Source organism: Poecilia latipinna, unplaced genomic scaffold (assembly GCF_001443285.1).
Source record: "Poecilia latipinna isolate Pla-1442-1.1 unplaced genomic scaffold, P_latipinna-1.0 Scaffold2944, whole genome shotgun sequence".
NCBI classification, from domain to species: Eukaryota; Metazoa; Chordata; class Actinopteri; order Cyprinodontiformes; family Poeciliidae; genus Poecilia; species Poecilia latipinna.
Window position 1 is genome coordinate 45,332 of NW_015115560.1, and position 15,707 is coordinate 61,038.

Consider the following 15,707-nt stretch of genomic DNA (forward strand, 5'->3'; position numbering starts at 1 on the left):
ACAGACAATGAGTGACATGATACTATAATTTGATTACAGTCATTCATCAAACTAGTATATGCACTGTCACACATATACCTTTTGAAAATAGTCTTTCAGCATATATTAAGGATACTTCTTATTAGGCTTACATTTCTGGATGTAATATTCTAAACTTAAATATTATATTAATTTGCTATAAGCTGAAACCATTATTAGCAATAGAAATAAAGGCCTGAAAACATCAGTAGATGTGTAATTGGTTAATATAATGTGCTTCACTTAGTGAATTGAGTTACTGAAATCATTTAGAGTTCCAATAATATTCTCTAAAGTGTAAAAACACATAAAAAAAACCCCAAGGTAGTTAAAAGCAACATTCTTTGACATTTGTTGAAAAAGTACTGATTACAGGGTATAAATTATTGGAAGAAAACATGAGACAAAACTTGCATTTTAATTAGTTTATTTTGTTTAACAAAACTAATTTCATTATATCATGTGTGAAAATGTCACTCAAGACTATTTGTTTTACAAAATGTTGAAGAACATAGAATAAATATAAGATTTTCAGAATTACATCATTGCATATGAGGGGAACCAAATTTATCTGTATCTCTCTCTCTCTATTTATATATATATATATAAGTATGCATTCAAATATTAAGAAGCTCAAGTATGATTCAAAATAAATAAGAAAACCTCTGCAGGAAGTAGAGCATTCCTTTATGTGGGCTTCTTTCCCGTCTTTCCCGGATTAATGGTTGCCTTATTTGAGGGTAAAAAGTATCTTTTCAGGTACTCTCTGAACAATTTGTCCCTTATTCCATAAACTATTGGACTGATGAGTCGAGGTGTGACTTGAATCAACAAAGAGATCACAAAGCGAATGATCAGAGCATCTCCTGGGAAAAACTTTATGATGCCCTCAATCATTATACTATGAACATAGCTTAGCATACACAGCAACAGCTGGAAGCCGTGCAGCAGGACAGTGTTCCTCGCTTTTTTAGCGTTTGTAGAAGCAGCCTGTGCCGTGAAAAGTATTCTGAAATATGCATAGAAAAGAACGAGCCAAACAGTCACCAAATAAATAATGTTGGATACGTCCCTCTTCTTTTCAAGCTGTGGATCAGTGAAAATATTTGCCCACAAGCAGAAAATCCTGGAATTAAAATATGTTGCAGGTCTTGTTGCCACAACTGCAAACAGATCTGGCAGGATTGTAAGAGAGCTTAGGAACCATATCAAAGAGATCACAATGTAAGTTTTCCTGACTGTGCAGATCTGAGGGTGGCGAAGCGGGAAGCATATGGCCAGGTAGCACTCTAGAGCCATGGCAGCAAGCGTTAAGGGGTTGTTTAGATTTGAAGATATGGCAAAAATAAGCACGATAATGCAAAATGATACATTGATTGTGAACACGGTCTGGCTCAGGAATATGAGGAGGACCATCAGTGCTAACATGATGATGTCATTGACCACCAGATGGATGTAGAGGATGTAGCGAGAGTTCATGTTGAAAACCTGAAAGGAAAGACAAAACGCTCAGGAAATGAGAGGCAAAGATGTTACCATTATCACTAATTAGGTTACAATAATCTAAAATAGTGTAAACTAATCTATATTTCTTAGGCTTATAAGTGAATGAAAAAACAATATGCAATTTCAAACTCGTCAGCAAAACTTCATAAAACATTTAGATGACTTTAAGTTTTTATGTGGCTGTGTGTATAGTTTTGACCCTGAGTGGATTAGAAAAAAAATCACAATTAATTCAAACTTTTTTGTTTTTAAAAGGCAATATCCATTGCTATTGTACTACCATGGCCCTAAAACAGTGAACTGTTCAGGTTAATGACTGAGCTTGAAAAAACAGACATACACATGATAAATGGTATCATACGTACCGATTACACATAACATAAGCTAAGTAACATATTTCAGAATATGTTACTTATCTGAAGTAACATATTATTTAAATAAATATCATGTAGAAGAGTGCGATTCATTTGTTTCAGTAATTGGAAGAAACAGCCTCTTCATCAAGGTGCTATTAAAAAGAACTTTTAAGAATGCTTAGTGTTGATATGTTAAATTTGACACTAAATCTACCTTTATTATTAAAGTCAACATACACAAATTGAAAAACAAATGTGTACTGACAATATTAGCAGGATAAAAGGAGGAAAAGCAATAATGCCCTTGTTCTCTGCCAGAATGATGAACTGATTAAAACAACGGCACATTTTCAGCATTATTTCTCATTTTAAATTTGTTTTTAAAATCTGATTTTCCATTAGTTTACATCAGACAATCAATGATTAGTAATAATTAATGTCTTTTGATCACAGTGTTGCACAGACTGATGCATCACTGCTTAACACTCTAATATAATGCCTGAAATACTAATAGAAAAGAAATCAAAAGATAAATTAAATGCAACAATAAATCTAAATAATCTTCCTCACTCTTACACACTTGAGACAAAAAGATTCTTTTTTTTAACTTTGGTTGAGACCAGCACATAGTCTGAAGAAATGCAATGACGAAAAGAACAAATTAGCAACTTGAAGACATATACGATTCATGACAAGGTGAAACAACTTTCTGTTTCTTTGAGATGATAAATTCTACAACTGCAAACATCAACAAAAAATATCCTGAAGACTCAGATCCTTCATGGCATTTTATTGTTCTGCTTTTATTTTACAGCAACAATAAACATGTTTTGTGTCACTTATTATCTTTTACTAAAGCAATCGAGGTAAATTTCTGGATAAGACAGAATTGATACCTGATGTTTTCTGAATATGTGAATCAGAATCCCATTTATGTAGATGATGGAGAGCGAGAAAACCACAGTGAATCCACTCTTAAGTATTGCAATGTGCAGGGGGTCCTTATTCCTGGTTGCTGTGGTATTCATGCCAGAACATGAAGGACTGGCAACTTATCTGACATAATCTGGCAACCTGCAAAGAAACATTTATCAAGGATAAAAGTGATCAAATTTTACACAGCAGCATATCAAGTTTATAGAGCTGGGAAAGGAGTCGCAAATCACTATTTTATTACAAAGCATTTAATTAAGGCGTAATTTTGACAGAGTAGAATTTAGTTCAGCATAATTTAATAAAAATAAATCTTTCATAAAGATTTTTTTTTTCTAATTTACTGATGATCCATCTTAAAATCACAAGAAAGATTTTTGAAAAATAGCAGCGCTGAAGAATTAACTCTTCAGCTCTGGTAATGACAGCAGCAACAAGATTCAAACCAGGCAAATCAGAAACATCTCTAACCTGTGGCTCAGCAATTACCCTGAAGTCTCAACGTTTACACACAAGAACAGCATGAAGGAGACTCACCTTGTGATGATTACACACAGTTATGTTACAGACAAGTAGTCAGCTGTGTTTGATACGGCTCAATTTATATATGCTGAGCAAAAGTCATGGGATCAAAACTAGTCAAGTGTGTCTATATCTGTGTGTGTAACCACCCACATCTGTTTGTGCAGTAGCACTAAGCCTAATTTCACACATAAATAATTTTAATAACTAGCATTCCCTAATAAAACAATTCAGACAACAAAATAGCTACTACTAGGTGAATATGGAACTTGTTTTTCCATATCAAACCAAAGGTACAATTTTGTTGTTGTGTATGGAAACAGGAGCTCTTGTAAATTAAATAAATGACAAGACTGTGAACTGAATGATTTATGTTATTTTTTTTATTCAGACAACCAAATAAATGTCAAATGTTATTTTTGTGGTAAAAACTTTAAAGGTGAAATCTAAGTATGGTTCATTCAAAACAGAAACAATAAAAAGTGGAGAAAATGTAAAAACATGGACTGTAAGATATTTCTCCCTCTTACCATAAACTTTTATAACCCAGAACATGATTGTCCTAAACTCTTAATCTTGTCTGGGCTATGTAGGTGTGCTTAAACTGCAAAAATATTTTTTATGATCCAGAGTAGTTTTCTGTCGCTATTTTAGCACTCCCGTCGTTTCCAGTGAGGACTGAAGGCTAGATCAGGTTACCATGATGGAAATCTATCGCAGAAAATAACTTGATGTGAGGTTAGTGCATTTTGGATGTAAAAATGTTTGTGCTAATCATCTGTTAGTAGTTGAATTTTTCAGCATGTTGCTTTACTTATTTTCATTCTAAGCTAATATATAGTTGCATTACTCTTAAATTATAAAACAGGAATGATTAATGTTCTTTGTAAACATTTTTTAACACAGCCAGTCATGTCATGAATCCAAATTGAGTTTAAAACTAAAACTTGGTGGAAGAATTTATTTGCAAACTAAATGGTTTGTGTTTATGGAATTCACTCCATAACTTCTTCCACGCAGCTTCAGACTTAGAGCCGTGAAGTAGCTCAGCATGTATCGACAGAACTGCCTTCTTACTAGGGCCGTAGACTTCTGCTACGGTAGCCACAATTTCACCCTTTTAGATGTCATAGAACAAGAAGTAATGAAGAATGGCTCCCTAAAAACTATCCTGGGAATTGAAAAATATACTTAAAATAGAAATATCTTCATATTATCCTTTTTTGTACCTTTCTTGGAGGAACGGCTGGATTTAAAGGTAACAGGTATCGTTTTAGGTGTTTCCTGAACATTTTGTCCCTTACACCATAAACCATTGGACTGATGAGCCTTGGCATAACCTCAATCAATAGTGCAATTACATACCGAATGGCTAGGGTATCTTTTGGAAACAAAATTGACAGGCCCTGTATTGATATAGTACGAATATAGCTTAGCATGCATAACAGCAGCTGAAAGCCATGAAGTAGGACAGTGTTCCTTGCTTTCTTTGCATTTACTGAAGCGGCCTGTGCAGCAAAAAGTATTTTAAAGTATGCATAAAAAAGAATGAGCCAAACAATGACTAGAAACAAAATGTTGGATACATCTTTCTTCTTTGCAAGGATCGGGTCTGTAAAAATATTAGCCCACAAGCAGAAGGCACTGGAATGAAAGTACTCTGCAGGTCTTATGGCAATAATTACGAACAGATCTGGTAAGATTGTCAATAAACTTAGGACCCATATCATAGTGATCACAATGTAAGTTTTCCTGACCGTGCAGATCTGAGGGTGGCGGAGAGGGAAGCATATGGCCAGGTAACACTCTAGAGCCATGGCAGCAAGCGTTAAGGGATTGTTTAGACCTGTAGATACGGCAAGCATTAGCATGACGATGCAAAATGAGACATTGAGTGTGAACAAAATGTAACTAAGGACTTGTAGGAGGATCATCATTGCGAGCAGGATGATATCGTTGATTACCAGGTGAATGTACAGGATGTAACGAGAATTTGTGTTGAAAACCTGAAACAAAGGACAAGTTATTTCAAGAAATGGGATAGAAAGACCTTTTTGGTTTGACTTCTTAAGTTCATAATGTGAAACAATCTGGATATCAGTACTAAAGTTGTTTCTTTTTCTTTTCAGACATTTAATTTTAAATTTTTTTTCATCTGTATCACAATCTCCCAAGGTCAATAAAAGGAGTTTATTGGTGTTATTTAACCGTTCTCTAATGATACTAGAACGTAAAATAATCAAAACATGTTTTTAAATAATGGCCTCCTACTTTAGGATAATCAATCTGTATTTGTTAATGGACTTAAATTATTAATGTTCTTGCTCAGTTGAAACTTTATATGTACTTTAGTTTCACAAATTTAATTATCTAAGTCACAATTTATACAGGAATAAACAGACATTCAAATTAAAGGGTTTAGTAAAAACTGTAACCTGAAACATTTCATAGCAACAAGTTTTGTGATTTCATAACAGCTGAAGTAAAATAGGTTTTCAAGAATTTCTTCTGGTTAAGCATTATGAACTTGAAGTGGTGTCTCACAGTTGTATGATGTGGACGCATGTTCTTTATTCAGACATTATTGTCACAAAACGTTTAAGCATTTTTTAAAATACTTAATGAACCCAGCAGACAATTGTAATTAAAAAATACAACTTTCAGAAAAATATAAGGCAAAAGCAATTTAACAAGTAGACCGTGTAATTGCTTGAATAAAACAACACTGATGAACCTAATTTAATATCTTAAATGAATGTTTACTGGAGAGAAGGCAGATAACTCACATTTTACCTTAAATTTTCCAATGGCCTCATTTTGTCTACTGTTATCATATCTTTACATGCATCACTTTAAAGCTGCAAGTGCAACAACTAAAAAACAACAATTCTAAAATTTCCACTTAACTTCATGACATTTGAAACAACAGAAAACTGGGTCCATGTTACCTCAGTTATTGCACAAAAAACACTAATGCATATTTTCAAAATGTATAAAATTGATACCTGATGTTTTCTGAATGTATGAACCAGAGTCCCATTAACGTAGATAATAGCAAGAGAGAGGACAACAGTGATCACATTCTTTAAGATTGCTACATACAGCGGGTCCCGGCTGACAGTAGTAGTATTCATACCAACATTTAGAGGGTTTGGGGGTCATCTGACACAGTGTGTGGAACTGTGGAGAAATATACAACAGATTATTGTTAAAACTGACTAAATTAATGTCATAGACAAGTTTGAAAAACTCAACTGTGAGGTTTTAGTATCTATTAATATGCTTAATATTATTAAAAGAAATACAAAGAGTCTTCAATATGCATTATATAGAATACCAATAATATGGTATTTAAAAAACTCACTTTAACTTTGTTCATTTTAGTTCTGTAATGGTCACAGTTAATTTTTCCCTGTCATTTAAAGCAAATTATTGTTTTTCGCTTCGAGCTGACAGTCAGCAGTTGTTAGCTTAAAAACATCCTTCATTTATTCACATTTTACATTTTCTAATTGATGTATTTTGTAATGGTTCATGATCACAGTAATAAATAATATAACATATTTCTTTTGATCAAAAATATTTTTTTCACTGCTGCAACCAATGCAACTCCAAACAAAAAATAAATAGCTGAAAAAAATTAAACAATACAATTTCACAACACAATACTGTTTGCAAAGAGTACCAATACTAGAAGCAAAACAGAAATTTAGTAAATCACAACTGACTATTGCAATTTTTAAAAAACAAATTTTTAAATAATACTAAATAATCATTAAATGTTTAAACTGAGCAACTGCACAGAAACTCACCTGGTTTATGCTGCAGATCAGTCAGTTCTGCTCGACATAATCCAATATATAGTTAAAGTGGAGAACAGTCAAGGGAACAAAAAATAGTCAAGGGTTAATGTGTGCGGGTGTGTGTGTGTGTTTATGTGCTTCCCTTTTGCATATTGTGTGGATGTAGCTAAGGACAACTGCATGTTAGCATTGCAAGTGTGTTGAGCTTAAGTTTTAGACAAATAAACTAACTTCCATCCTCTTTCACCAAACCATTATTCCTCATCAAAAAATAAATAAACAAAACATAAAACATAAACAAGTCTATGCCTTGCCTAGTGTGTTTAAAACATGTTTCAGCTATTAGAGATAGACAACATTTCCACAATAGCTAAAATTTTGCATTAGGTTGAATTAATTGGCTTAACTTTTTTACTCATAACAGTTGGAAAACACAAAATTGTTTAATAGGGTTATTATTTATTTTCTGCATTTTTTTGAGTACTACAGTGCTGTGCAGCCCACCATCAATCTAACAAATTTAGTGTATGAAAAGGGAGCTCTAGTAAATTAGACAAATGACAACTGAGAATAGCATGATTTTTTTATTCAATCTGTGACAAAACATTCCCATTTTGTTGGTTAGAATTTAAACAGTGAAGTTTCAGTGTGGCTCATACAGAAACGATAAAGTGGAGGAAAATAAAACTTTACAAAGACATGAAAGTCACAGACAACTGAAGCACAACTGAACTGAAATTTAACTGTATCACACTTCTTCAACCTACACCTTTTATGATGTAATATCAAAAGTGCTACCTCCTTGCCAAAGCTGTTTTAGGGGGTAGACTTTTAGTGAGGTATCCTCTTTTTACACTATCATATCTAGTTCAATATAAAGGAAAAAAGACAAAGACCATATTGGGCCTTTAAAAAGGTTCTTGAAATATAGACATCCTTATGTTCAACTTTTTTGGACATTTTCTGGATAAACGTTTGAATTTAAAGGTAGCCAGTATCTTATAAGGTACTGTCTGAACATTTTGTCCCTTATGCCATAAACCATCGGACTGATGAGCCTTGGCATGACCTGAATCAGTAGAGAAATCACATACCGAATGGCTAGAGTATCTTTTGGAAACAAAATTGACAGGCCCTGTATTGATATACTGTGAATATAGCTTAGCATGCATAACAACAGCTGAAAGCCATGAAGTAGGACAGTGTTCCTTGCTTTCTTTGCATTTACTGAAGCGGCCTGTGCAGCAAAAAGTATTTTAAAGTATGCATAAAAAAGAATGAGCCAAACAATGACTAGAAACAAAATGTTGGTTACATCTTTCTTCTTTGCAAGGTTCGGGTCTGTAAAAACATTAGCCCACAAGCAGAAGGCACTGGAATGAAAGTACTCTGCAGGTCTTGTGGCAATAATTATGAACAGATCTGGTAAGATTGTCAATAAACTTAGGACCCATATCATAGTGATCACAATGTAAGTTTTCCTGACCGTGCAGATCTGAGGGTGACGGAGAGGGAAGCATATGGCCAGGTAGCACTCTAGAGCCATGGCAGCAAGCGTTAAGGGATTGTTTAGACCTGTAGATACGGCAAGTATTAGCATGACGATGCAAAATGAGACATTGAGTGTGAACAAAATGTAACTAAGGACTTGTAGGAGGATCATCATTGCGAGCATGATGATATCGTTGATTACCAGGTGGATGTACAGGATGTAACGAGAATTTGTGTTGAAAACCTGAAACAAAAGACAAGATTTTTCAGAAACAGAGAAGAAAAGATAAGTGTGATATTTTAGGAAGTCTACTTCTAAGTTTCGATTTCTAAAACTCATAGTGGGAAATGGATCCCAACTGGTTAAATCGTGTTTTTGTTTTCTGACATCTGAAGTCAGAAAACATATCTACAGAAGCCAATGTTTTCTGTAACTATCTCCCAACATCAATATAAGAAATTTATTGATGTTATTTAACCTCTCTGCAATATTTTAGGTATTCTTAAAATGCATAAAATTGATACCTGATGTTTTCTGAATACATGAACCAGAGTACCATTAATGTAGATAATGGCAAGGGAGAGGGCCACAGTGATCACATTCTTTAAGATTGCAACATGAAGCGGGTCCCGGTTGACAGTAGTGGTATTCATACCAACATTTAGAGGACTTGAGAATCATCTGACAATGTGCCAAACTGTGGAGAAAAAATTCAACAGGTTATTGATAAAACTTTGGAAAGGCTGGAAGATAGCATTTAAACTCTGAGGTTTTAGTGATGATTAGCACACTTAAAATTATTAAAAAGAATACAAGCAGTATTCAACAAAAAATATGATTATGAAATACTAATAATACTATTTAGTTTTTAAAACATAGTGTAACTTAGTTCATTTTAGTTCTTGATTGGTTCCTGCAAATTATTCAGGTCATTATTTTAAGCAAATTTACATTTTAACTTCAAGCTCATCAATCAAAGAAGACAGGCAGCAGTTCTTATCCTAAGAACATATTACATTTACTCACATTTTTCATTTTCAGATGAATGTGTTTTGTAATGATTCATTATCACAGCAACAATATATGTTTTATGTCAGGCATAATAGAAGAAAAATTAAAAATCACTAAATTACAATTTACATATACTACCTGTTGCATTTTTTCTTACCTAGAATTTTTCATTAATACTAAGGACTCATCAGCTGTTTAAACAGAAACAACAGTACACACAAACTCACCTGGTGATGGTTAGACAGCGTTATGCAGCAGACAATGAGTCTGCTCCACATATCCCAATATATAGTTGACATGCAGAAAAGTCATGGGATTTAAAAAAAAAAAAAGTGTTGTGTGTGTGTGCATGTGTGTGTGCATGTATGTGCTTCTCTTTTTGTATGTTGTGTGCATAGGGCTAAGGGTAACTGCATATTAGACTTGTAATAGCATTGGGATGAGAATGGAAATTAGTGTATTTGTTTAAAACTTGTTTTAAGTGCTAATTGCCACTATTCTTTTTTTTAACAAAAATAAAATGTAAAATAAAAGTAACTCTATGTATGGTCTATAGTGTAAAACATTTTTAGCTGTGACAAATAAATACTTAAAACAGAGATGGTGTGCAAACTGTGGCCAAAGGACATTGCCATAGACTTCACATTTTTGATGGGCCTAAATGTGACAAAATAAATTAGATGTGGAGCAGAAAGTCCTGTAATGAGTGACATTATTTTGGACCCAAAGACTAATTTCACAGCTGTGTCCTGACTTGGCACACATGCTACATTCATTTTACCTTCTACTTTTACAGGCCTTTCAGGTCCTGCTGCCTAAAAGCACAGCAGTTGGATGATGCTGCCACCACCTGGTGTGTTTTTGGTGAGGTGCAGTGTTTGGTGTCTCCCAAATGTACCTGAATGAATGAAGCCTGCTCTCATTGATTGAGAACACCTGTGCATCCAATTAACTGCCAGCTGGTGTGCTGAGTATAAAGTGAGACTCTTTTCTGCTCTCACATGGTCACATCTCAGCATGAGTTGTTGCTTGTTTGGTCAGCAGTGTGCACAGGTCCAGTAACTTTAAGTACTGTTTCTCCCACCCAACATCTGTAAATGGATGTTTGTTTAATTCAGCTCATTTGTGAAATTAGAAACAGCTTCTCAGAGTTAACTGCTTTTGCTGGTGTGGTTTTAATAGTCATGGCCTCATGAAGCAATGAAGCTTTCTAGCACTTTTGCTTTGCTCTAAGGTTCCTTACTCCCTGTTTCATTCAGTCCTCACTAGTGACATCTGCTGCTGAAACTAACAGCCTTGTCACTCAGATCAACATTAGTAAAGGCAACATTATGACAGTTTTGTGGAACTTGTGTTTAAAAGGAGTCAATTAAATCCTATGTATTTGTCTAGGTTGTTTTTTTTCTCCATTATTTTATTTGTAGCCAGTTCACTTTAAATGGGATGAGCAGCTTTGCAATAACCTACCCTTTTCATTTTGGAGAAATGTGGTTTAACAGTTGTGTAATTGTCAACCCACATTGTGTAACAGCAGCAAATAGCTGGCAGGTTAACTTGAACAATAGGAGGTTGCAGCAGCTTTAACTTTTTTTATTTTCTTTACACAGTAGCACAAATGTTGCATTGTGTTTAAATTTTAAAACTGCAATAGAGCAACTCCCATGCAAATAGGCCTCTTTCTACTTACATAAAGACACCAATGGTCATCCTTAGAATCACTCTTTTTATCTGAATCACAGTTTGTGAAAAGCTAAATTTCACACTGAAGTTAATGAGTCTGAGCAACATTTTGCATCCAGTAATGGGATCTCCTGCATTTTTGGAAAAAAAAAAAAAAAAAATTGAAAGCTTCTGATTTCCTTCTACCACTGGCTTTCAGTAACGTAGCTTATGGAAGCAGCACAGCAATTCAAAATTGCAATAGGAGTTGTTTTAAGTTTTATTTTAACGTTAAAACTCACCGCCCAATGGACATTTTGTGAAAATAAAAATTGAGTTCTACCTCCTTGTGGTCCTACTGCCATCTGCAGAAATGCACTTCTCAGTCAAATGACCAATTAGAGTCAGGAAGGTCTTAGCACTGTACACACTGCTCACACCCTCTTCCTGTTCTCTGCTGCACTACGGCTCCTTCCCCACAAAGGAGTCTGCTGTGAATGCTTAGACCAGTTAGCAATGCCACTGACAGCTGAAGTGGTTTTACTGGAGTTGTTTTTCCATCAGCACAACTTCAAAACAAGTTACCTAATACAGCTTTAAGAACGGGAAAAATTTACCTTTTACCTTTTCAGTTTTTCCATCAATCATACATAATTTGTACCTTTCATGTAGAACACTTTTTTTTTCCATTTAAGACAATTCCCATCTATTTCAATCCAGTACAAACACAAACATCTACTTATTTTATTTCAATATTTTTGAAATTCGCATTGTATCTTAAACATGTATCTCTGGGTCCTAAGACTAAAAAGACTGAGGAAGAAGTATATATGCGAACCATTACAATACACCAAAGTTCAATTTAAAAGGCTATTATTTGAACTGAGTCAAAGACTGCACAGTGAATGAAAGTAGACAATCTTTCAGTGATTCAAAGGTGAATCTGATTTTGTTTCCTGTCACACATCCAATAATGTTTATTACAGGTCATTTTTGTTTGCTTGAATCAGAAACATGCTTTGTCTAATTTTACAGATAGCACAGTGTAGGTTTTAAAATGATCAAGTTTAGGATATCTATACCGACACAAGAAACACTTACGGATGTAGTTTGTTGGCTTCTCTGATGCTGCGCAAAAGATACTTTTTCAAGTATTGTCTAAATGTATTGTCTCGTACCCCGTACACAATGGGACTCACAAATCTGGGAAGAATCTGGATCAGTATGTACCAAAAAAAATATGCTTGGACATATTGTGCAGTAGACAGAAACGCCAGAAACGTTCTTGCCAAAGGAGTTGCATATGTTAGCATACACAAAAGTAGCTGAAAACCATGAATCAGGATAGTATTTCTGGCCTTTGCCATTCCCTCAGCTGAGTTAGCAGCTTGAGCAGCACAAAAGATCCTGACGTACGTGAATAAAAGTGTAAACCAAACTCCAGATAAAAAAATTATATAAGAAACATCTCTTTTTTTTATGCTTATTGGGTGTCGGAAAACAGTATCTCTATCGCAAAATACTGTAGAGTTAAACAGCCATAGAGGCTCTGTTGCAAAGATAAGAAAGATGTCTGGCAAAACTGTTGTTGCGCTTAAACCCCAAATACAGCCAATGAGAAAATATGTTCGTTTGATGGTGCACAGTTCAGCATGTCGCAGTGGGAAACAAACGGCGATGTAGCACTCTACCGCCATCAGAGCTAAATTTAAAGGAGAGTTCACAGAGGTGAAAACAACAAAGGTAACAATGAAGCAACACAAAGAAGTACTAATTCTGTAGAAGACATAACTGAGAACAAACAAGCTGATGGATGTAGTCAGCTGGATCATATCGTTCACCACCAGATGGATGAACAGGATGTAACGAGGATTCATGAAAAATATCTGAAAGAGAGAAAAAAAAGGATATTTTAAGTGATTTTATTCATTTGGTATGATTTTATTCAAAAATTGCCAAAGACAGAAAAAGGCTCACTTCATGTTTTCTGAAGGTGTGAATCAGTGCCCCATTAATATAGTTGATGGTGATGCCAAGAGCCACTATGAGCACATTTTTGGTCACAGCAATGCTGAGAGCGTCTCTATAAATTAAGCTGCTCGACATGTTGCTAAAAGATGAGGAATTCATCTGGTAGATTCAATTTTTGCTTATCTCTATGAACAGATAACATTCACGTTAGTATAGTACAACATTAGTATTTTAAATGTTTGAATTTTAAAGGCACATTGTTCTTGTGCTTAGAACAAATTATCTCTGGAAGAGTTTAGACAGTATTTACTTCATATACATATTTTTGTCTTCATATTAGTTGTTGGTGTTCTTACAATTTTGTATATGTTGTTTTTATTTCTTCTGACTTTTTAACTAATAAAATAAAAATAAGCATGCTGAACTTTACAACCAGATCATCTAGGTAGATTCCTTGAGTGAAGTGTTTTGCTCCAGATACAGTAGAAGAGAACTCATTGCCTAACTCTGTCAATTACTTTCCCGTTGCTTGTGGAGATCCTTGTAGCAAAACAGATGGTTATTATATGAAAACCTCACTGTGACCTGTTTTGTCATTGTGTTTAGGAAAAACATTTGCTTGATGCAAAATTGCCTATAATACTTAAGAAAATGCACTAAGTAACTGATGGGCAACAGAGTCAGGACAGGCCAGCCTGGCATTATGGCACAACTAAACGCATGAATCAGCATGAATTAAAGCAGATTAGACCAACAACTCCATACAGTAAGTCCTCATATGTTATGGATAATGGCATGTCATGTACAAATGCACTGATGACGGCAATAATACAGAAAAGTAAGCTAAGATTTTAGAGAAAATGCAATTTTTTTAAAGGAGGTTATTGCTTTGTAAACCATTTAAAATCATGTCCTTTAAATATGACAAAAATTACATTGCTCTAGCAAAATAATGCAAAAAGTGATGAAAGGTTAAAAACGGACTATAACATACTATATTCCAGTTGTTTCTTATCAAGGACAATTGTAAACAAATTGAGTTTTACTCAATACATTGCAATTTGAATTTGTAATATCTTGAATGTCTTTAAAATTCATTAAAAAAATCCATTCTTGCCTTTTTATTTTTATTTTTTCTTTTACTTTTGCAGTTATTATTCTTTTCCCTGAACACAAAAACATGGCAACACATTCAGAACAAAAACATTATGCCATACACTTCACCATCAAACAACTGAATCTGAAGCAAATATTTAAGACATAAATTTCCCATATAACATTGATAACAGGATTTAATGCTGAAAACATAAAACATTAATATTTGGAGTATTTATGATAGGTCCCTAAATATCTTTATTCCACAGCCATCATTCAGAAAATACAATAGTTGAAACAATAGAGCACACATGAGAAGTGCAAAGATGTCCTACCTTAGATGTGTCACTCTTGTCTGTTTTGCCAGTCAGAGGTTGAGTGTGAAATATTGCTTTATATGAAGGTTCAGTCCTACCAAAGTTGAATGTAGGTATAGTTTTCTCCTGGGTATTACTTAAGTCGTCGGAGGTAGTCAAGTAAAAACTGTGCAAACTTATTTCCCTAATGTAGGTGTTGAGTAGTGGTAAAAGCATCCATGATTTTCTTGTAATTTCTGTCTGGATCAGAACTGAGATAGGATTACATGGGAGGTTCTAAAGTTTCACTTTGAATGAAAATCATTTTACTTCCCTTTCTTTCTATGTATGGTAGTATGGTGAGCTGTAGATGCTGAGATAAAGGAAACTTCACAAGAAATGCCTAAAAGAAGTATTAGTCACATAAACTATAGAGAATGTAGATGTTATCTTTGACCAGAGCATGTCCTCCCCTCAAGAAGCAGGTTTGTAGGACATGTTTTTTTCAACATAGCTAAAATTATTGTTTCAGAGTGACAATGAAAAACTGATCCATTCACTTGCTACATATCAAGGTCAGGATTTTTGTAATTCCTTTTTACAGGAAGAAAAAACAAATCTGCAAAAGCTCCTGATGTCGTCCTGAAAATTGCATGAAAGGGAGTAGTCATATTTTGAAATGCAATAATTTAAAAATGTAAATCCCTCTTTATAGACATTCTAGTATTTCAGCTCTATTTCAATAAAGAAATAATTTTTCCGCATATTTCTGACACAACTCACAGCTCTCACGTTTTGTCCAGATTTGAGGTGCATCCAAAAGGGCTTTTTGGGATTTAAGTCAAGTTTATTTGTACAGCATATTTCAGCAACAAGGCAGTTCAAAGTGCTTTACACCATAAGAACATAATACAGTAACCAATTGTTATGTGCTTCAGGCACATTATGATTTTTGTCTACTTTTTTTTTTTTTGTTTTCTGTAGACCTTGATTAAATGACATTTTGTAAATATAATTTGGAGTTTGGATAATTTCTTTTTGGATA

General features: G+C 34.2%; 4 protein-coding genes across 4 annotated transcripts; all 4 read right to left on the bottom strand.

Annotated features, from left to right (window-relative positions):
* Positions 1 to 705: 705 nt before the first annotated feature.
* Positions 706 to 3,026, bottom strand: LOC106939681 (olfactory receptor 11H4-like). Its single transcript, XM_015022175.1, has 2 exons — positions 2,777 to 3,026; positions 706 to 1,506 (listed from the first exon to the last, which is right to left on the bottom strand). The coding sequence occupies exons 1-2, from the start codon at positions 2,906 to 2,908 to the stop codon at positions 706 to 708; spliced, it is 933 nt and encodes a 310-aa protein (XP_014877661.1). The 5' UTR covers positions 2,909 to 3,026.
* A 771-nt stretch (positions 3,027 to 3,797) lies between these two features.
* LOC106939677 (olfactory receptor 11G2-like) lies at positions 3,798 to 6,506 on the bottom strand. The gene is made up of 2 exons (XM_015022170.1): positions 6,341 to 6,506; positions 3,798 to 5,341 (listed from the first exon to the last, which is right to left on the bottom strand). The coding sequence occupies exons 1-2, from the start codon at positions 6,467 to 6,469 to the stop codon at positions 4,544 to 4,546; spliced, it is 927 nt and encodes a 308-aa protein (XP_014877656.1). The 5' UTR covers positions 6,470 to 6,506; the 3' UTR covers positions 3,798 to 4,543.
* A 1,260-nt stretch (positions 6,507 to 7,766) lies between these two features.
* Positions 7,767 to 9,316, bottom strand: LOC106939678 (olfactory receptor 11G2-like). Its single transcript, XM_015022172.1, has 2 exons — positions 9,155 to 9,316; positions 7,767 to 8,873 (listed from the first exon to the last, which is right to left on the bottom strand). The coding sequence occupies exons 1-2, from the start codon at positions 9,281 to 9,283 to the stop codon at positions 8,082 to 8,084; spliced, it is 921 nt and encodes a 306-aa protein (XP_014877658.1). The 5' UTR covers positions 9,284 to 9,316; the 3' UTR covers positions 7,767 to 8,081.
* Positions 9,317 to 12,101: 2,785 nt separating this feature from the next.
* LOC106939680 (olfactory receptor 51B2-like) lies at positions 12,102 to 13,449 on the bottom strand. The gene is made up of 2 exons (XM_015022174.1): positions 13,278 to 13,449; positions 12,102 to 13,186 (listed from the first exon to the last, which is right to left on the bottom strand). Exons 1-2 carry the CDS (start codon positions 13,428 to 13,430, stop codon positions 12,398 to 12,400), a joined length of 942 nt encoding a protein of 313 aa, XP_014877660.1. The 5' UTR covers positions 13,431 to 13,449; the 3' UTR covers positions 12,102 to 12,397.
* Between the last annotated feature and the right edge of the window lie 2,258 nt (positions 13,450 to 15,707).